The sequence below is a fragment of the Larus michahellis genome, chromosome 2 (genome assembly GCF_964199755.1).
Source record: "Larus michahellis chromosome 2, bLarMic1.1, whole genome shotgun sequence".
Lineage (NCBI taxonomy): Eukaryota > Metazoa > Chordata > Aves > Charadriiformes > Laridae > Larus > Larus michahellis.
This window is the reverse complement of record NC_133897.1, coordinates 74,247,692-74,269,992: the sequence shown is the minus strand read 5'-3', so window position 1 is coordinate 74,269,992 and position 22,301 is coordinate 74,247,692. Positions and strand designations below refer to the sequence as shown.

At 44.7% G+C, this 22,301-nt stretch overlaps 1 protein-coding gene across 9 annotated transcripts in view; it reads left to right on the top strand.

The window, feature by feature from the left end:
- HIVEP1 (HIVEP zinc finger 1) overlaps nt 1-22,301 on the top strand; it is a 134,460-nt gene that overhangs the window by 31,104 nt on the left and 81,055 nt on the right. The window contains exon 1 of one of the 9 annotated variants that reach the window (XM_074575947.1): nt 8,212-12,439. The exons of the other annotated variants lie outside the window; for them this stretch is intronic. Coding sequence (XP_074432048.1) covers nt 12,409-12,439 — 31 coding nt within the window. The 5' untranslated portion in view covers nt 8,212-12,408. Of the gene's footprint in view, nt 1-8,211; nt 12,440-22,301 lie in introns of those variants that run through there. 9 annotated transcript variants of the gene reach the window in all.

Sequence of the window (22,301 nt, the reverse complement as noted above, 5' to 3'; positions counted from 1 at the left end):
TCTTCTGATCTGAACTGCACCTTTGTTTTCTTTTTCTTTTCCCCCCTTTAATTGTGGTCATTAGTTTCTCAATAGTTTATTGATATTGTGCACTTTGCATTTAGGAAACGGGAGGCAATTTCCATATTATCCGCCTGGTTTTGGTAGAGCAGCTATTGCAGAACGTCCACCCTTCTGCCAGCGTGCAGCCCATGATGTTCTCTATTTTGTGTTTAAGGAAATAGCTTTGTACATGTATGCGTATCTAAATATATTAATGGGGTTTTTTATTCCCCTAAGAATGTTTGTTACTTAACTGCTGTGGGAACTTTCTGTGGTTTTTCTGATAACCTTTACGCGGAGCAGGAAGAAATGGCCTTTCTCATTGCCAAATGAGTTGAGGCATGGCTGCCAGGTACTTGCCAAGTGAGCGCAGCATGACATCTCGCGCATCCAGCCCGTACCAACCTCGCTCAGTCCAGCTGTTCTTACCTTGCCCAGTATGTCCCATGAAGCCAGAGGCCATTATCTGCCGTGCACTTGCACAAGGTTTTGGGTGCTCCAGAGAAAATTAGGATTGCTGTGGCTAGTGTAAATACAAGTATGACCACAGCTTACCTTTCTGTTTATTTTCCTTGGAGTTTGGAGCTTAGGTGCCTGTGTGGGATACGCATACATATAGAAACTTTCCATCAAGCAAAGCCCAGTATTACAACGATCCTAATGCACCTGCATGGAACAACAAAAGGAAATAAACTTTTCAGTTCAAGCACCCTTGGTCCTGGCTGTACAACAAAAAACTGGGTGTCAGCCCAGGAATGGTTCTGATAAATGGTTTGTCAAAAGCTGCTGCGGTTAAACTCAGCATTTGCTTTCCATGAGATATGACTCCAAAACAAGTTGCTGAAACTTAGTTATGCGTGTGCTGTGGACAGGGGTTTGCTAAGGGAAGAGTACGTTAGTAACGTAATTACCGAGGTGTTCTGCTCTGCCTGAATTGTTTTCTCGGAGAGTTTTGGTTCTTAAACCACTGCCACTTTCTGTGTTGCCGGTAAAAGGAAAAGCCGAAGGAACATGTATGTGCGGTAGCCGAGATCTTCACCAGAACTGCGGTCCTGTCCATTTTCACAAAAAACTTTAGAACAGTTTTAATAGGATCATCGACATCTCCCTGGCTTGGAGAACCTGCTTCAGCCCAGGACTCCTTGCAAGCCGTGCGGTGGAAGGCAGGAGTGTGTCAGGGGCCTCCAGCCATTAGGATACAACAGTTTGTACGCCATGGTCAGCATAAACCAGGCAGGCTGCAGGCATCCAGGTCACGTCAGGGTCCCTCCAACCCCCACAGCAGCCCGGAGGCAGGAGAACACAAAACTTTTTTGAAGTCTCCTGTGTTGTTCAACAAGTTGATTGGGATAAAAATCGCAGTATTTTTTCACATCCTTGCAACAGGGTGGCTGCGTCTATAACTTTTCCATGGGTGCTTCTGTGTTACCCACAAGACTAGCCCAAATTGTGTACCTCTCTGCATCTTCAGTTAGTCCTTCAGGCTTTCTTCTTTTTTTCCACCCTCTGTATGTGAAATATTTCTTGATTTAGTCAACCTTGATATGAGAGCAAAACCTGATGTTGCCCATGGTGTTTCAGTATTAGTCTGTGCTGCTGTTGCTGATGGATCAGTGAAGCTTGGAGACGTTTGCTTTGAAATGTCTGGAGAAGGAGGACACCAGGAGTGTCCCCATTTTACTGGAACTCAGTGTGCTTGTCCCACTGCTTTTCTTCCTCTGCCTTCCACCCTGTGACGTGGTGTAGAGAAATTAGGAGTGGCAGTGGAGAAGAGCAGCTAGTGGAGAACAGAAAAGGTTGGAAGGAAAAAAGAGAGAGGAGGAGAAGAAGGGGAAAAGGTCAGATAAAAAAAAAAAAAAACCAACACCATGGAAACTTAAAAGAAAGTTGTGGGAGAACCGGGGAAAAAAGGTGACTTCTTTAGATTGAACCCAAACTTGGAGTTGTAGCTAAATCACAGTGAGGTGGGAGACGCAACTTGCTTGTTGGCACAGCTGATGAGTGGTCCATGCTTATAATCAACAGAGAGAGATCCCTGTTTTTCAAGGGAAGGTGTAAGTAAGTAAAATAGTTTTTACCCCAAACTGCTAGTAATCTGTGTAGATAAAATACACATAGGAGAGGGAAAAGCCATGTACTTTATTGAGAAGCAGGGTGCACGGAAGCTGATGTCCTCAAATAATACGCATCATGTGCCGGTCCGGTATATAGAAGCGAAAGGTGGCGTTCCAGCAGATTTTTGCCCTTTCCTATTTGCAGACCTCTTAACATCTAGCTGCGAACCCCTGCTTTTATTTTCTCCGTAGCTGATTGCATGGACTTGGGGGTTTTTTTTGGTGCAGTTCAGGTGACTTGCAGTACTCCACACAGCTACGTCATCGTTTATCGCTCTGCCTTAGACTTGGTGTTCAGGGCAGGCTGTACCTGACCTTTGCCCAGGCTTACCAGGGACAGCAGGACCAAAGCTTCTCTTCTGTCTGTGTTGTAAAACAAAGGGACTGCTCCTCTCATAGGCCTCAGCGGGCACTTGGTGCTGGGAAAAGGGTGAGGTGCTTTGCCTGCATGCAGCGTCACAGGGCTCAACCGGGTCCCCAAGACATGATCTAACCCACTTACCCTAATACAGGGTTGGCAAAGCCTTGGTCATTTCTGACGGCAACTGCCATCTTCATATGTAGATAGATGTTCTCATCCTACTAAAAAGATACTGTATATCTATATGATGTATGTGTATATGTGTGTGTATATATATATCTCATATATATTCTATTCAAGCGCTTTTCTTTCTGTCAGAAAGCTTTTTGCACTGTCTTGGTAAAGTCTTTCTTCTTGTAATTTGAAAATAAGTTCCTTTCCTCTTTGCATCCTCCTCCTGAACAACTGAAGATTGTTACCTTGTCTCCCTTCAGTTTCCTTTTGTTTAGATTAGATACGTAATCCATCCTTTTCCTACTCTTCCCTGAACGTCTTCCGACTTGCCCACATGTTTCATGGAGTGCAGCAGTGAAACTTGACCAAAAGGCTCCTGCTGACGTTCCCGGTAATGGTGAGTACAGCAGAAGGCTTTCCTCATGGACCTCCGCTGCTGTCTGTCTGTTCCAGCACGATGTTTGCTTTTTTGCAAGAGTGCGATACTGTTGTCCAGCTTATTGAACGCTGTGACCTCCAGCTCTCTTCCACAGAACTCCTGCTCAGCTGGGAGAGGGAAAGATGGAAAATTGGTTGTGAGGCTAGCATGGGATAACGAAATAGAAGGAGGGATAACAATCACTTAGAGGAAAACTACTAGACTAAAGAAGCTGTAAAAATATTTCTCTGGAAAAAAAAAAAGACAAAACTTGGAATGTTTTATTCCACAGTTGCTAGATCTGGTGCCAAAAGGATTTTGGTGAGAAATGTGCTGAAGTTTAGTTTGGGTGTCAAGGTTATAACTTGATTGAGGCTAGGAGATAGCCAAATGAATCTGGTTTTCTTGCATATATGAGGGAGTATTATTATTAATACAGACATTTGCTTGCTTGCATTGGTGCATGCTGAAATCTGTCACTTGGCAGCCCAAGTTGCTTTTCTGTGTGACTTTTCGTATTCTTTGTGCAAAGTAAAAATCGGTTTAAGTGGTTTTTCTGTAAAGCGTTAGGTGAATTCAGTTGGTTTCGTTTGTGTGTATTTTCTTTTAACACCAGTAATTTTGTAAGTTTCAAGAAGTGGTACTTTAAACTTTTCCGTAGGTTTTTTTATCCCACATTTCGAATGGCAGGGTTACTTGTGCAGTGTCCAGGGTGGGTGTCTGTGCAGAACAACTCCCATGATGCTTTTGGTTATTTAGGATGTGCCACGCGTGCCCGGCCAGTTTTTCGTGTCTGAAAAGAGGGGAAATCCTCACTCATTGAAACAATTTGTCTTACAGATTGGACAAAAAAACTGTGGGTCTTTGTAGTGGGCTAAAATCCTACAAAATTTCACCACTGTATTTTTTCCAGTGATCCCAAGATTGTTTATTCAGCTGCTTTTATTCAGTGTAGCACTTAATGTGAGTATTTGGGGAAAAAAAAAAAAAAAAGAGAGAGGTGGTTAAAGCGTGGAACTTTTTGGTTTTTAAGTTCTTTGACATATACTTGTTGTTTCAAACTCCTTTCCGTGTCCACATGGCTGATTTTGTGTGCGTGTAAAGGAGTTTGCTGGGTACGTGAGCACTCCCAGGAGGGATGTCAGCAGTTTGTGCTCCTGAGTCATCAGAAGACGCTGGAAAAGGGACAGAAGTGTGGTAACGACTGCGGCGAATGCCACAGTTCGCGTTGTGTTGTCTGATCCTGATTATGGACCTTAAGCCCCTACTGACAGCCGCAATCCCCTTGTTTATGAATCTATTCCTTAAATGCTTGCTTTCGGAGAGTCACATGGCTATGATTGCACCCGGGTTCGTTTCAAGATTTCCTCATGATCTTTAAGGCAGCTCTCTCACAACCTGCTTCCATCGTCGGCGTGACAGGGATGTGGTTTGACAGAGCTGCGTGAGGACCAGGGGCTGGGACGGATTGGGGAGCAGGAGGGATGGGGGCTCCTCCCAGCCATACCCAGCGCAAAAGAAAGGTGGAGGCTGAGTCTGACTTATTCACTAATGGACTCCTGCCTTTATTTACGATGGGGGGGGAAAAAAATGAATTTTCTGTTGGCTGGAAGTACGTGTTGTCAAATACAGGCTGTATTGGTTTGTAATATCTGACCCAGCTGTTACTGAATTGGCCGAGGACTGGGTCGAAATCATACAGGAATCTGGGAGCTTTATTTCTCCTTTGGTCTTTTCACTTCGTGCTATTTCAACCCAAAGCTTCAAAAGATGAATAGAAATATCGTGTGTAATTTAACATTTTTTTTTTTCCGCTCCTGCTGTGGTCTGGGTTAGGGGTTTGTTTGCTTTCGGTTTGTTTGTTTTTTAAAGAAACAACCACCTGAATCCGCAAGGCAGTACACTTAGTAACCCTATGATGCTTCTACCCTTGAGCAAGCATCCACCTACGAAGGGACACTGGGCTGTAGAATTGACCCGTGCTTCGTCTTTCAAGGCCTGCACGTCGGTGACTACGTTATTTGTTGTTTAGCGTGTTCTGTGATCGGTGCTAAAATTTGAGTTGCACGCTGTGCAGAAATGCTGAGTAACTGCTGTTTCCCTTTTATTTTGTTTTAAATAATTCAAAAAGATGCTTATACAAAGCTGTGGGTGCCCTGCTGCATAATTAATGCTACAACAAAACCACAGCAGCATTAAAATAATTAGTCAAAAAAGGAGCTCTGCCTGTCTTGCTACCGACAGAGAAGATTCCGTCCTACCTTTTTATCGTTCTGGAAATGTAGATCCAGGTCTCTCCACAAAGGGTTTAAAATAGATGGCTTTTGCTGAAGTCCCTCTGTTGAAATTTAAGGAGGGGTAAAAAGAGCCAGAAGCAAAGAGCTGACGTGCCCCCGGATTGCTCAAAGGAGATCCTCCGAAAGGACCAGTGGGTGCGAGGGGAAATCAAGTCTTCGCTCTCAGGAAGGCGGGATCTCTATCCATCGGTTTTAGTAAAGGTACAGAAGGCTTTGAGCCGCAGGTGGAGCAGGATGCGATAAGGTGGGTGCTGGGGTCACCCCGGCAAGTTACACGGCCACCATCTTTTCCCAAATTGTTTGCAGAAGAACCCGATGCAAAATCCAGATTGCGGCTGAATTGTTAACTTTTTTTGGAGTCCTACGCTGAATACTTTTGATACAGGAGTTGGAAGTTAACAGTGTTTCCTTTGTGTAGCAGCCCCTTTTGAAGTAGAGCGCCCTGTATCCACAAGAAAACATTATGCAGAGGGATAAATTCTGCTTTTAGGTCTGTATGTTATACATAAGTGTCTTATGAATTTTTTTAGCACAATATATGTTAGCATGAATATTTACATATGAAAAGGGAATAGGACTTTAAAACTATTTACTTGAATACGTAAGTATCCCTGTCCTTGTTGGATTTTTTTTTTTCTTTTTCCCCTCCAGATAATCAGCAGAGGACTTCAAGGCTGTGGCATTTCATTCCCTTCTCACAGTAATTTCAGTCCTTATTGAGTGCTGATGCGTGTTTCTGTCTCAGCTATTTGATACTGAAGTTTCTCAGAAAGCTTTTACATCCATATGCACTGGTCAGAAACTGCTTGGCAGCTTTCTTGAAGTCCCCATTCTCAACTTCTGTCACAACATTTCCTAAACCATTTCACATCCTGTGTTTTTGGCTAGGAAAAAAGCTGTGGCTGGAAACCCTGGTGCCATAGCCAGCAGCCCCATGGTGGAGACACAACCCGGTGAGATGCTCTTCCCCAGGCTGGTCCAAGGACATCAGCAGTGGTGATGGTCACCTCTCCTAAACCCAGTTTAGCACCGAGCACAAGGGAACCACCAGGGCCGTGCAACCACAGCTGCCTCCGGCCCGTGTCGGGCTGCATTGTCTTGTGTCATGCAATGCTGCTGTTGGTTATTAAAGGCATCCTCTCATGTTGGCAGCCTACCGGCCTGGCTTCTTCCAGCTGAGCCTCAAGGCTTATTCCACCAGAGCTGGAGAGAGAGAGACGTGCCTGCCTTAGCTGTGTGCTGCTGCTGTCAGTCAGACAGGGGCGATGTGGAAGAACAGGCCGCTCTTTACCATGTATTATGTACCTGACCTAAGGGCACCAGCAGATCCTCATTCAGGAGAGCAATGTGTATGGCAGCCGCTCAGCAACACGGTTGAAACCTCAGCCCTGGTGGTGGTGAGAAGAGGTACTGTTTGCTGGTTGCCTGCAGTTGGACTGACCCATGACAGGGATATACCAAGAACTTGCAATGAATCCTATGAGTCCGGAGGAGGGCAACAAAGCTGGTGAGGGGCCTGGAGAACAAGTCTTATGGGGAGCGGCTGAGGGAGCTGGGGTTGTTTAGCCTGGAGAAAAGGAGGCTGAGGGGAGACCTTATCACTCTCTACAACTACCCAAAAGGAGGTTGTAGAAAGGTGGGGGTCGGTCTCTTCTCCCAAGTAACAGGCCATAGGACAAGAGGAAACGGCCTCAAGTTGCACCAGAGGAGGTTTAGACTGGTGTTTGGAAAAATTTCTTCACTGAAAGGGTTATTAAGCATTGGAACAGGCTGCCCAGGGAAGTGGTTGAGTCAGCATCCATGGAGGTATTTAAAAGACGGGTAGACATAGTGCTTAGAGATGTGGTTTAGCGACAGTTTTTGTCAGAGTTAGGTTGATGGTTGGACTAGATGATCTGAAAGGTCCCTTCCAACGTAGGCGGTTCTATGATTACTTTTTGGCGTATTGGTTTCCTTTAACTTTGCGCTCGGAGGGAGCCCAAGCACAGCCCCGGAGACTCCTACCTTCTTCACCCTCCATGGAAAACACCTCTGTGTGATCTGGGCAGGCAGGACATGATGACTGGACGAGGGGACCTTGGTTGTGACCACCTAAGGAGCAAGCAGTGTAGAAACCTGTCCTGGAGAACGAGCATTAGCGCAGGGTGAGCAGCTGTTCTCTTGTCATCTTCCACGAAGTAACGGGAAAGCTGTGTCATAAATGCTTGTGGCTCCAAACGTCCCTGCAGAATACGCTGTGTGACAGACAGCCTTGCTTAGGGGTCTGTATCTTAGGGATTGTGTTGAGTCATACAGTTGATTATTTAAATGTAAATAATAATTGACACACATTAAAATTTGAATTTCATTAGGTGGAGGATTTTAGACTTAGGCAAATGACTTTTTTTTATATAACACTGTAACATGCTTACTAGCCTTGACAATGAGTTTTTCCCCCCGATACAGATAGCAGATAATAATAAACAAGCAGACAAGGTTACGCAACAAGGGGGTATTTTAATCATTTTTGTTTTGGAGAAGACGGGCCAGCGTGAGGTACCTACCCCTTAGAATCCATCTACTTCACTGATACCTTGCTTCAAGAGATTGACAGCATCTCGGAAAAGAAAATAAGTGTTTGCTATTCCTGTCGTAGACTTCTTTCAATCACTGCGACAGATGTTCCAAGCATGTTGTTCCTCTGTTAGCTTTCTTTAGTAGTAAAAATACTGCGGTCTAAATATGGTTTAAATTGGTTGAGATACCTTGTTTGAATATGATTCAAAATTGCATTATACCCGGTTTAAATCATAGTGTAGCAGGACAAAACCATTGGAAAGACTATTTAAGATTATTTCAAATCAGGTAGGAATTTTTATTCTATCATATTTAAAGTGGTTCCAAAGAAGTGCTATCTTTTTCTAACATACCTTTCAATCTCATTTAGGATGAAAGCTAGATAGCGTTCTTCTCCCCCTATTCATTATTTAGAATTACCTTTGATAAAAATGGAAAAAATACTTAGTTAAATAGTTTTCTTTTCCTGTATCTGCAGTGTTGTCTCTCCTGTGACAGCTGTATGTTATACATAAGGAATACAGAGATTTTGTTTTCCTTGTTTTTTCAATTGAAATGGAGTTTAGCATTCAGGAACAGCTGAAGTGGCTGAGAGTAGAGAGAGAGCCAACACGCATACGCAATGTACCCGTTTTTCCTTTGGGGAATCTGCCAGGTGAGAAGCCTGTAGCCCTTATGACCCCCCCATTTCTCTCTGCCAGCGAGTTCCAGTTCAGAGCTCTTCTCCCTCATCTCTCCTGCTCACTCACTCCTGGGAGAGCTAACAAGATGATGCAGGCTGAGTTCTTCTGAACGTGTTGATGGTAAATAGCCCCTCTTTTTTATTCTCCTTAATATCTGGGTGGCTGCTTGCTGTTCATGGGACCCGCTTTTGGAGGCCACTGGGTTGGCAGCACAGCCGCCTGCTTGGCATCAGGTCGCGGTGGTGTGACAGTAACTGCGGTGGCGTCCCTTACGATTACAGGTGTGATTCCGGTCAGTGGCATTGATCCGGGGGAACACTCTCACTTGGATGCTGGCTGGCTGGAGGCTTTCTGCTCCCTCTCTTTGACATCTGGCATGGGGACACGTATATGGATGAAGTTGCTAAACTGCGGTGTTTGGGACGAGGTGCTCTTTCCAAAAATGATGAGTAGGGCAATGCTAGGACACAGTTCAAGGTTTATTTCGTCACTTGGACTTTTGCTCCCGTGGAAGAGATTGGGATTGCAACTTTAGAAAATGGAGATCATCAGTTTGTAATCTATTTTTGTTTCATTACTAGTTAATTTTTTAATAGACTGTTAAAATACTCCTCCAAGAAGGAGGTGTAGGGAAATACAGGTGCTGTGATCTTCAGTCACTTATGACTGAAAACAGTTAGCGTCCTTCATTTTGTGCCCCTTTTTGGGACAGGAGAGAGAAGCTCACTCGATAATCGCATGCTGCCAGGTCCTTGCTGTGAATCAGGTGGACGCAGAAAACAGTCTCTTGTAGGTCCCGCTTCTGCGGGGAAAACTCGGTGGTAGTTGACTTGAGCATCCAGCTTTGAGCCTTCACAGGAGAGAGCGGTTCACGTACGCTTTGCCTTGAAGCCGTTTGGGCCCTGCTATGATCTCATGTAAGGAGACATTTTCTTCTAGGTTTGTTTTACAAATTTAAAGTTAGGATTGTTCATACCGATCTGTCTTTTTTTTGGTTTGGTTTTTTTTTTTGCTTTCAAGCTTCTCTGCACAGCGGTGATGATTGCAGTTACTTTCTTACTCATTTCTTCATGTTGCTTGTGTTGCTTTAGTGCCCGTAGGTCTTTAAGTGTGGGAACGGTGGGAAAGACTTTGAACATCTTAATTTCTCCCCCTTTTTGCAGCATTGTTCTTCTGATGAAACAAAAGTCCTATAGCATTCACCCCAGGAGGCACTTCATACAGTTCAGGGGTAATTTCATTTTCCATGGGCAGCTGAATGTACTTCCATTTTTTTGCAGCATGATCATGGCCTTCTCTTAATTGTTTTTATGAATGATTGTTTTGTTTTGGTTAGGTTTGGGTTTTTTTAATGAAAGAAGATAATTAATGTACTACTTAGGTTTGCTTTCCTGTTTCAAGAGCTGAGTGGGGCACATCAGGACAGTTGTGGCATTGGGGTTTCAAACTTCCATCTCTTTTTTCTGGCTCCCATGCCAAGGTATAGGAGCATGGCGAGACCTTTATTTTCTGTCAGGTAAATTGGTCATTTAGGGACAGACATCTGAGGTTCTTCTTGATTTCTTTGTTCTTACCCATTTATAGCAATGAGGTTTCCAGCAACACGATGGTGCCTTTAGCTCAGGATTTAGCAAGGCAAATTACAGCAAGTAAGGCGAAGAGGTGAAGTTTCTTGGACCTTCAGGCTCTTTTGGAAAGCGCCACAACCGCTGACTCACTGGTTTCTTCGTGAGGTTTCTTCCTCCAATAGGGCATACGGGTTCTTGGTAAGAAATGGGTGGCGGAGAACTCTGAGGAGGGGCAGTAGGCTGTGGAACAGAAACCCAAGCAGTTGCAGACATGGTACCTCCCTGTTGAACATTAATGAACTGTAGCATTTACACATAAGGTTTGTGGCTTGTTGTGTATGCTTAGCTTGTCAAAAGTTTCTCAGGGCATTAAGGGGCAGGCCGTGTTATTTGTGCAATAGGCAAAGCCCTCTGCCTGTGTATGGAACAGTGACCTTACTTGAACTGATAAATAGCTGTCTTATCCACGACCTTTAATAGCTGAAATACGTTCGCCATCTACAGCGCTTTAAGGTTTGCCTCGAAAGAGACCAGTGGATAAAGCATATGTATGTATGCATTGCTCCCTGTGATCCTTTCTGGCTTGTAACAGCACATCAAGGGAATTCTAGAGCTCGGGGGTAGCAGAGCAATTGGTTTTCCGTGTGCTCGCTTTCTTCCTCACAAAAGGTGCTCGTTGATAGGGATGCATGGTGTTGCGCAGCCTGTTGCTCTTAAAGAAAATAAAAAAAAAAAAAAAAAGAAGAAGAAAAAAGCCCAAACACGATAGAATGTAAAGTTGGGGTTTATGTAAAATAAGACTTATTTTCTGTTCGCATTCTCTTGTTTGATTTGAAAGAAGACAGAGGGCGGTTCATTTTGTTGGTTCACAGCGGCTCGGATTTAGAAGGGGGCGGGGAGGCGGGGGGGGGAACCCCCCCCAGCCCTTAATCAGCACAGGACTTAAGGGCTCCCGCGTAAGAACGTTACGCTTAACCTTCAGCAAACGCTTATGGGCTGCCCTGAATAGTAAATGGGTTTAAGCACATGCTTAAGTGTTTTCCTGAAGGAAGCCCTCAGCGCCTTGGCCGGCGTTGTATTGAGGGCTTCCGTTTAGCTTCGATGGTGCATGCCGGCGCCGGAGGCACGCTTTTCTGTCACCTCTCGGCGGGCACACCTGGGTGCGTGGGTTTTGCCACCTGGGCTGTGACCTCCCGCCGAGCTCCGCACGGGCGGGAAGGATGGGGAAGGATGGGGGGGGGGGAGGGGGGCCGTCCAACTCCGCACCCCCCCTTTTTTCCCCACCCCCTCCGCCAGCAATTACCCGCCTTCCCGGGGTTGTTCGTCGGGAGAAGCGAAAAGGGGCGACCGAATTCCCGGTGGGAATCTTGCGTGGCGGGGGGGGGGAAGGGGGGGACGGACGTCGGCCTGCCTCGTTGCGTAAGAGGCGGCCCCGTCATCCCGGTGGCTGCCGTTGCCATGGCGAAGGTGGCGGCGGGGGAGGGAGGAAGGGAGGGGGGGAGGGAGGATGCCTGGGATCCATCCGTAAGCCGTTGGGGGGGGGGGGGGGTGGGAAGAGAGAGAGAGAGAAAAAAAAAAAAGAAAAAGAGATATTACGTCTTCACCCGGCACTCCGCTGCGCCCAACGTGATGCGGCGGCGGGGTCCCCGGGGGAGGCGGAGGTGGGGGGAACCCGGCGGTGGCCGGTTACGGGAGGCGACCGGCAGCCCCCGAGCGGTGCGGGCGTCGTTTTAAATAAAATAAAGCTCTGCGGGGCCGGGTGGGAAGGAGGCGGGGGGGTGGGGGAGCTGTCGGGGTAAAGAGGATTAGGTGCGTCTGCATGGGGGCTCGGCTGAGAAAAAATATCGCAGGAGTCGAAAATACCGCAGGAGTTTGAGGGGAGGTTGGTTTTGGGGTGCCACAGACCCATAGGTGGGGTTGGAAGGGACCTTCAAGAGGGAGGCAGACGTGGGTTATGAGTATTCCTAGCGACAGCCAAGAACTGGCTGTCATGTGCTGGGAGGGGGTGCTTTTGGTTTTACATCTGCATATTCTGTTATCGCAGTTAGTTGTCGTTTTAATTGTAAACGGTGCTCTATAGACACAACCTGAACATCTCTAAGCAGTTAGCAAGCAGCAAGTCTAAATCTTAGCTCTATGCTGGTATCTAGCCTAGATCAAGTCATTGACACATGTCTTTAACATGAGCGGAAGGAATGACGGAAGAAGACATCACTGTCTGCGTTGGTAAGTTTTCTCTCCGTTATCTTTAATTATTAGTGTTTTACTCCACCTCTTGCTTAGTGTCAGTTGCCACTGATGGGGTCTTTTCGTGGCTTTGAGCTTTTTCCTACTCTTTGCCTGCTTGAGTTCCTAGAAGCAGGTGAGAATTTATCAAGTCCTGTCACTGTGGTCTCTTTTGTCGCCGCAAGGAAATCATTAGTGCAGGCAAAAACTTTATAAATCCTGATGTTTGGTTTCAAGTTTGGAAAAGATGATGTATGGTCTAGAAGAAAGCATGAGAAATGCCATGCTGCAAAAGACTATCTTGTAAACATGTTTCTTACGAGAACAAACCCTGTCTGGGTTAATAATAATACTCATTGCCAGAAAACAAATGCGTATGGGGGAAAAAAAAAAGCCTAAGTAAATTTAACATTCTTAAACTGTTTTACAGCAGTGGGGTAGGAAATGTGTTAGGATGTAAGAGAGCACGCTACTGGGAAATGAGCTTGCATTACACCCACAGAGCATTTACTGTACATTAGTTATAACCCCGTTGTTTTTGTTGTCTGCAATTAATTGAGTAATTTCTTCCATGCCTGAAACTGCAGGTTAAGCATGTTTGCTTTGAAAGACAGTCTTCGGAATCCAGACGGCTTTTGCACTTACCATATTAACAAGCTCTCGCAAAGCACATTTTGTGCACTATGGTTATAAATTCCTGAAAGGTATCGGTGGGGGTTAATTCACTGTTACATAAACAGCCAATAACAGCATTTCATTGTACTGGAATTGCTCTAAAATAGTTATTAGTTTCTAGGCTATTACCGGGAAAAAGGCTCTGTTTGGTCTACGTGAACAAAAGACACTTTGCTTTTGCAAATATTGTTTGTATGAAAAAGACAGAAATGGGCTACAGGAACTTTAAAGCATTAAAGTAAGGATGCTGTATAAATAGGCAAAGCCTGACCTTGGGCTGTAGTGTAGCTTTAGCATTGGGTTTTGAGCTGTGACAAGATCTTAACCTCCAAGTTGTACTGGAGGAAGGCGGGGGGGAGCCCAACAAAATCACAACCAAACCAGTTTTCCAGAAGCCGAGTATTTATTGTATAAAGACATTTAACAGCATCGTTGTTTTAATTAGCAAAGCTTACCTGCTATCTGCGTGTGTGTGCGCATAGCTATTCTAAAAACGCCGAAGTCAGAGCTGGCAACGCATAAAGCCGAATAGTAGAGCCGTCCCAAAGCCTGCAAGCACCGGGGCAGGACGGGGAGCTGGAAGATGGGATTTATTGCAGAAGGGTTATGCAACAGTTCAGCAAGGAAATACCCAAGAGAAGCACTTTCTGAGCGACTGAGAGCCCTGGCCTGGAAACAGGGGCGCCTGCCGGTCACTGCAGGGTGGCAGAGAAGACATCTGCAGCCCTTTCTGATGCCTTCTGGTTCAGGAATTCACTCGATACTTTTGTTGTTGGGAGTCTTTTATGTAGCAAAGCAGGCCTGGTACCTGTTGAAGGAGCCTGCACAGCTGGTGCCGTCGTCTATCAGGTGCGAGCAACCAGGGTTTGCTCAGAGGACTTGAAGCATTTGGGTACGAGAACTTTGCTGGCGTTCGTCCTTTGTTGAGAGACATCCTCGGTTGCCCCCAGACTAGCTTACAGCTGTTCTTTTGGGGAACTGGAAATATTGCTTCTGCTGCATTTCTGTAAGTAAAGAGTACAGCCAAGGGTTTTTCTTTTTTTGTGTGTGCATAGTTCAGCTGGTTTTTGCATATGTCTGACATTCGTTAATATTGACAAGTGCTTTCCAAGGGATAAAGCAACTTTTATTTTGGTTGTTTCAGCTATAGGGATTTGACTCTTGTTCATTTTAAAATGTAGTATTGTTCTGCATCACCAGCAGTTATTTATTGAGACTCGCAAGGCAAACACAGGACTTGGCATTATTAACCTTTCTTTCCCTCCCATCTCATCTCCCCCAACCCCAAAGTAGTTCAGCCTGAAACTTGATAAGTTAATCGCAGTTACCTGGCAAAATCGGAAACAAATGAAGATGGATGAAGCTTGACCTTAAAATTATTTTGGATAGGCCAGGCCTATGCAGCTGAAAGCATTAATTGCTGCTGTTTTGGCAGCTACCTTTGACAGCGTAGGGTTTCAGTAAATGCTTCCTCCTTGAAGCAAGTGAGACGTGCCCCGTCATCTGCTTCACTTCTGGAGCCTTTCTGAAGCTCTCTGGATTTATAAGAAGTCTTAATTAATGTTGTGTAGCTATGCCTTTTGGATATTTTCACTTCCCTGACATGGAACTAGTGTCAGCTTATCTCTGTATCTTTATTTCGGTACGCGTGTGCTTGTCACAGGGAATTAAGTGTTTGTGCACCCTTTAAAAATGGCAGACCTTTATGACAGTCAATATAATTATAATGGAATTAATGACATTTTAAATTAAGAAGAATTTTTGCTCATTTCTCTGTTATGTACCATGATCTGATTATAAATCCCAGCAGCGCTGATGGCCTCGGATATGATAGATGACAGGACGCAGTACATACTGGAGGATCCGCTATTAATTGGTTCCCCCAGTCCTGGTTTATATTGTGAAAAGACATTGAGAAGGCCCGTGTAACTCAACTGGGGAATTTATTTAGAAAGAGACTCCAGAAGAAAACCCAAATGTTCCCTTTAATGTGTTTGGAAAGCTTTTCGCTGTATTAAAACTGATGGTGTAAGTTTGCGTAGCATATTTTACCAAAAGTGATCCTAAACCTTTGCAAGTTGTCTTTCATCTGGAAAGTGGGTAGCACAGGGAGATTGAGAAGCAGGGAAAAGGCTTTTGGATCTTAGGGAAGGTCATTCTACTAGCTCAGCCAGCGAGGAAATGTCAGGTTGGAGGACGAGCTGGTGTTAAAGTAACTCATGGGTTTCTTTTGGTGTGGTCTAAGAGTTCATGTGAGACACTGTACAGGTGTACCAAACTGTTTCCATCTTTACTGTTTGGGTTTCGTATGTTATAAAGTGTATGGTCACAAACCAGTTCATGCTGAGCACAGTAAGATATTATTCTGGTTGAATATCCGTGCTTTATTATAGGTCTTTATTGTCATTGAAAGATAAATATCAGGTTTTTATTACTTAATAATGTCTTATCTTTAAAGATCATTTTCCAAAAGATTGAAACAGGTTGTTACCTCACCTAAGAGTTATGAGTGTGATTGTCAGGAGCACTTGGAAATTGAATTAGATGAACGCTGTTTTAATTGGCAGGAGTTTTATCATCAGCTTCTGTGGGAAAATTAGTTAAAACCCATCACCAACATCATAGTGCCTTTGAAAATTCTCAACTGTATTATGAAGATTTTTGACTTTGGAATTAATTGCTACAAGTTGGAAGAAGAGGCGGTTTTCGAACTACCGTAATTTTGTGTTGTTTGTACAATAGTTAGTTTACGCTGTATTTAGGAGGTGCACACAGAAGTCAGGCGTGTTTTTGCAGAAGGGTTTTCCGCAGCTAGCTTTGTGTGGGCCCCATCTGAAACAATTTAGTCGGAGGGTCTGATTTTCAGAAAGTCCCTTGCTGAAAATCAGGCTGGTTTAAGAGAACTGGGCACTTTGATTCAAGAAAACTTGATTTAAGATTTCTTGATTTAAGAGAACTGGGCACTGCTTTTGAAGTCATTGGTCTAATTATTTAGTATCACCTGTCAGAATGTGTAAGGAGGAGTTCGTGCCCCTGCTTTCGATGTAGTAGTAATGTGTGATGAAATAGCAACAAATCAAGCTGCCTTTAAATTTTTGTGCGCCATGGGACAAGGCACCAGTAAATGAGCAGATAAGCTCAGGAGGGCATCTAAGGGGTTAATTCAAGAAAATGTTCTATGAAAGTAGTTGGCAATAAACTATCTAAATATCTCTGTAGGAATTCATGTGTGCAGCAACTGTATTCCTTAGAAACATAAATTATCTTTCCAATAAATCCTTGGCACATGGAAACATTGTTTTATGGACTGGAGCTAAGGCACGCAGGAAGGTTGTGGTGGGTGCTGGTACCGAACTCGCATATTCCACGATAAGTTCCTTAACCCTGAGACCCAACTTGGCCCCCGCCCATAAGTGGGTGCCCTGTGGCATTTCACCCTCGCCTCTCCAGCATCATCCCACATATTCTCTTCTGCCCTCCCAGCACTGAGCTGTGTGGTCGAAAACAAGTATCACAGAATGGTAAGGGTTGGAAGGGACCTCTGGAGATCATCTAGTCCAACCCCCCTGCCAGAGCAGGGTCACCTAGAGCAGGTTGGACAGGAACGTGTCCAGGCGGGTTTTGAATGTCTCCAGAGACGGAGACTCCACCACCTCCCTGGGCAGCCTGTTCCAGTGCTCTGCCACCCTTGAAGTAAAGAAGTTTTTCTTCATGTTGAGATGGAATTTCCTATGTTCCAGCTTGTGTCCCCTTGTCCTGTCCCCGGGCACCACTGAAAAGAGCCTGGCCCCATCCTCCTGACACCCCCTCTTTAGATATTTATAAGCATTGGTAAGATCCCCTCTCAGTCTTCTCCAGGCTAAACAGATGCAGGTCTCTTAGCCTTTCTTCATAAGAGAGGTGCTCCAGTCCCTTGATCATCTTTGTAGCCCTCCGCTCGACTCTCTCCAGCAGTTCCCTGTCCTTCTTGAACTGGGGGGCCCAGAACTGGACACAGTACTCCAGATGTGGCCTCACCAGGGTTCCCGCTCGCCACAGAAGAGAAAATTTTGTGCTGCTGGTAGGCGTCTTGCTACCTGTTTGGGTTTGGCTTTTTTTCATATTGCTGTGGATTTTTTTTTATTGGATGCTGTCCAAGGCAGCCAGTCCTCGCTTTCATCTACGCCCTGGGATTCCAGAGGAGCGACGAAGAAGCAAACCTTTGTGTGAGATTTGGCTGGTTTGCAGAGTCGCTTGCCACAGGGGAATGGAAGTCATAACAAGGGAGTTCCCACAGATAGGTGGATGTTGTGGGGTTGTGCCAGGAAGTTTTGGTTTCCTAATAAAACTGTGAGATGAAATTCTGGTTCTCTTAAAATCGCTTGGGAGCCTTCTAGTCAGCCTCAGCATGGTCTGAATTTCAGTGAAGTAGTATGGGGTTTTCTGGGTTAACCGTTTTTATATATATATATATATATATATATTTAGGCTTCCCACTGCTCTGGAGATATTTAAATTCGGAGGTTGGGCTCTTTATCTGACATCCTCTGTTGGTAGTGTCTTGGTGGGGGAATCGGACACTCACCCGAGAGTTTGGAGCATGGGGTTGGGGAAGGGATTTCAGCTTCATCTAATTTATCCCATACAACAGAGGACAGGTGTAGACACGACAAAGAGAAAGACCAGCATTCTGAGATCCTTAACCAAGTTTGCAGCTTTACAATGGGTGTCGTGTTGTTTGTGCAAAACGCAAAATGTATCCCTATTGAAGTCACGTAAAGTAAAATACTTTCAGAATGAATCCTCTGAACATTAGTAAATTCATTCATTGATTTGAGTGAACAATGGATGTTAAATCCACGCTTAATAAGCCTGTGCCAAGTCATTCCTTGTGGGTATGTCAGATGATCTTCAGAGTAGGTTTGTACTCTGTTCAAACATCCATAATTAAAACTCACTGAAATTCATAGGTCATCGTTGATGTTATTTTTAGAAGCCTGTCTTTGTTTTCCTTTGTAACTTGTGTTTAATGTGAAAAAGCAAGAAAAACTGTCAGAAAACTCAGAACGTGTCACATTTCTGTATTTTTTTGAAATGAAAATGTGTTAATCAGTTTCATTGTTACAAATTTTAAATACACTCGAATTTGACTTTTCAAAGTCTGAATGGCTTTTTTTTTTAGTGTAAATTAATCAAAAATTTGAAACAAACCTTTGGATAAAATGTTTTTTTTGGTGTGGGGGGTTTTTTGGTTGGTTTTTTTTGGTTTTTCTTTTTGTTTGTTTGTTTTTTTTTTTTAAGAAAGATGAAACTGACCATTCTAGAAAATATTTCTTCATGTAAAACTTGATGAAACTCATCCTTTCCACAAATATCATAGGTTCCGGTAATGAATTTTCTGCCTGGAAAAGTTTCTTGGCAGATTCCCCCTAGCAGCATCCTCTTGTAGGCACAGGAGCCTACAATTTTCCTGGGGAAGCTAAGCCTCAGCCTAACTTAGGCCATTTTAAGCTGTAGAAAATTAATTAACTGGTGCAGCCTAACGATGCTATCTATGCCCTTTGGTAATATTAGAATGGGAGAAATGGCCAGTAGATCATTAAAGAAAATTTAATTTAGGGTTTCAAAACACCGGAATATCTTAATGAGAGTCCCAGCATTGACTCCGGTGTTAATCAGGCTCTGTGTACCTTAACAGTGCATTTCCCAACCATAACGTCTTTCAATTTATTTTGCTCTGATTTTATAGATGTGTGTTACTTGCTTTGGGGATAATTGTGAGGATAATGTGCCGTATAATGCGTTTTACTCTCCAGTACTAACACGTAATGTCAACTTGATTTCTTAAAACCTGTTTTTTATATAGGGAATTTCAAAGGACAGTAGATGGTTTGATATGCTTCATTCAGTTCTTGTTACACAGGATTTGCAGTGTAATGCTTAAAGCCCCTTTGATAATAACAGCACAGAGATTCTTACTGGCCTGTACAAGGTATTCCCGATTTGTTTACTAGTGCGGTTTACTGCAGCCTCCTGGTTTTCCTTGGCATTGTGCCTTAAGGAAGCTTTACTGTTCCACTGTTTGGTTTCAAGTTTTACTTCTTAAATGTAAATTAGACGTGATATATTCATAAAGCAAAAATTTGTAAAATTAATATGGCCAGCCATCTCAAATCTGAACTACAAATGAAATATTGCGATTAAAGTTTCGTTTGCTTTGCCTAAGTCTTATGGAATTGTATGAGAAGGGAGGTATCATTTCCTTCAGCAGTCAACAGTATATCAAGTCTGATCAGTTATTTACTTTTTGTTTTCTCTCCTATACATCTTATGTCAACAGCATTCAAGAGGATTGTAGCATGGTTATTTTTAATGTATCTTTCTTGGTTGCATAGATCAAAACATAAGCGGTTTTATGGAGGTTGCATTTTTACATCCTGACAGCTTCACATTTGTGCTTGTTCCTATTAAAACGTTTAATTTCCCTCAGACGACTTAACCTTTTTCTTCCACTTGAAATAATGACAACGACAATATTTGTCAACATCCCTGCAACCCGATGGTTTCTTTGCTCCTTCAGTATCTTGGAGGTCTGGAAAAGCGTTTCTGCCCCTTCCTGCAGCCGAGGGGGTGGCCGGAGGTGGGAATGCCCCTGTCTGCCTCCGTCTCTGCAGCAGCTCTGGTGGTGATGTGCAACTGCCAGGGTATCACAGAATCATAGAATAGTTTGGGTTGGAAGGGACCTTAAAGATCATCTAGTTCCAACCCCCTGCCATGGGCAGGGACACCTCCCACTAGACCAGGCTGCTCAAAGCCCCATCCAGCCTGGCCTTGAACACCTCCAGGGATGGGGCATCCACAGCTTCCCTGGGCAACCTGTTCCAGTGCCTCACCACCCTCACAGTGAAGGATTTCTTCCTGATAGCTAATCTAAATCTACCCTCTTTCAGTTTAAAACCATTACCCCTTGTCCTGTCACTACACTCCCTGATAAAAGAGTCCCTCCCTATCTTCCCCGTAGGCCCCCTTTAGCTACTGGAAGACTGCCATAAGGTCTCCCACCAGGTCAGAGGGCCAGCAGGAGAGCTTGCCTCACCCACCTTCACAAAGCCCCGGGTGGGGGGCCGTGGCCAAGAGCAGGCTGCAGATTGGTTACCTGTTGCGTCTTCCTTTCTCCCGACATGACCCTGTGTTGTACCAGACCTGTCAGCTGTAACGGGGTGTAACGTAGCCATGAAGTGAGGAAATTTTACAGTGCCTCCAAACACAGGATGGCTGTGAAGTTACTCTACTTTGCTTTTGGATAAAATGATTAAAAATAGTGGTTTGGGTGAAAGAATGAACGATACCTGAACAGCCGCAATGACTTTGCAAGGATGTTTAGGACCTCGAGCAGAGGTGTGGATTTTGGGAAACTGTAATGCCTGTGAATAGAATCAGTATTTTTTAATAGTATATTTAAGTTAAACTTCTTGGGGGAAGGTGACTAACTCCTCCCCCCCTCCTCCCCTTTTATATGTGTGTAGTGGTGTAGCGCACTGCTCAGTAAATAGGGTCCTGATCCTTCACTAGCAGACGGGCATTTCCCAGTGTTGCCTTCAGACCCGTGTGGTTGTAATCCTACATTGTCAGCGTTGGGGTGACTGGGATTCCGTTGTGCTTTTAACTGCCCAGGTTGCCAGTTAAAAAGGCCCATTTCTACTTAAAAGTGATCAAAGATCTCTGTCACAGTCTGCCTGGCTCAGACCTACTGATGATGGATGTCACTGGTACCTTCACAGCATGTTCGTGCTGTGTCTTGCCCAAAGGGAAGGTTTCCACGGTTTTCCAATGGCTTTCAGCCGAAGACCTGTTCAGGAGGGAGAAGGTATTTTAAGGCAACTGTGGCAGGTACAAATCCTTATAATAAGGCTCTTGTGGCCTGTGTCTGTGCTGCCTGACAGATCTGTATTCGACTTCAGTGATGGCTATTCAAACGCAGAGGTCAATTTTCTAGATCTGACTGCAGTTGATCCTGCCTTGATTGCAGGTGTCTCCCCACACAATGTCCCGTTGCCTTTTCATGGGCAAATACTGGCTTAATTGTCGGTGTCCTGCTCTTTGCCACTGTCTTTCTCTTGTAAAATGAGTTGAAGTGTTGCATTTAGGAAGAATACAGTCAAATATTGGGTGCTGTGAAATGGCAGAAAGGGCACTTGTTTCTGGTGGTGGGGCTTGCTGGCGTGGGTAGCTGTCTTGCACGGCTTTGGGAAGAATGCTCAGCAGGAACTTGAGGACCTGCTGTAGGAGGAGAAAGGTGTGCGGGTGAAAACGGAGGAGGTTCTTGGGAACGTCGAGGTCTCTGGCAAGCCTGGAGCTCAGCCTACGTTCCCGTACATAGAGAGAGAGAGAGATGCGCTGCCAAGAAATTAATGTCTACTTTATGGGGATACTGAGGGTCTTGGTTGACCACATTCAGAGCGCTCCTGTGGCTTTGCTTACAGACCTAAGTTTGAAAAAAAAAAAAAAATAAAAAAAATGTTCCAGCTGGAAAGAAAGTAATTTTTCTTTAATAAAAAAAAAAAAAGCTTTGGAGTGCCTTGGGTGTGTTGGGTAATTGCGTACTCAAGAAATGAAGTTACATAAGTGAAGACACTCCTGTAACCCCAGCCTGCCAGGGAGACGGGCGCTGCAGAAAAACCACTCGTCACAGAACAGCCCCAGTAGATGCAAAAGGGAAGAAGCTTTCTCCTTTGTGCTATATTCACAAAGAGAAGTTGTTTTTGGCATGTCTGTCTGGCACCAGAGGAGTCCCCATTTTTATCCTGTGGAGCTGCTTTTTTCTTCTGGGTGTTGTGGGCAGAAGTTTCCTTTTCCGACGTGGAAGGGGAGAGGTCTGGGCATTTTCCATAGTTCATCGCGAGGCTTCGCCGCCGCTGGTTGAAAGAGGCCAGGTAAGCTCCTTCTGGAGGCAGGGTGGGAGTCAGAAGCCAAATCTTGGGCCAGCGGCTCTGGTGGCTTCCATCCTACTGCCGTCTGGGGAGGGGGAGGAAGGAACTGGAGGGACGCAGAGGTGGCACGTAGCAGGGCATGGTGTGTAGGATGCCGGTCTGGGTTTCCCACTTCAGTGAGGAAGACCCACGCAAATCCTAAACAGCAGACGACGATGTCCGCATCTACCTTTCGTGCTTACTGGTGTCTTTTTAGGGGAGGTTTAAAAGAAGGATGC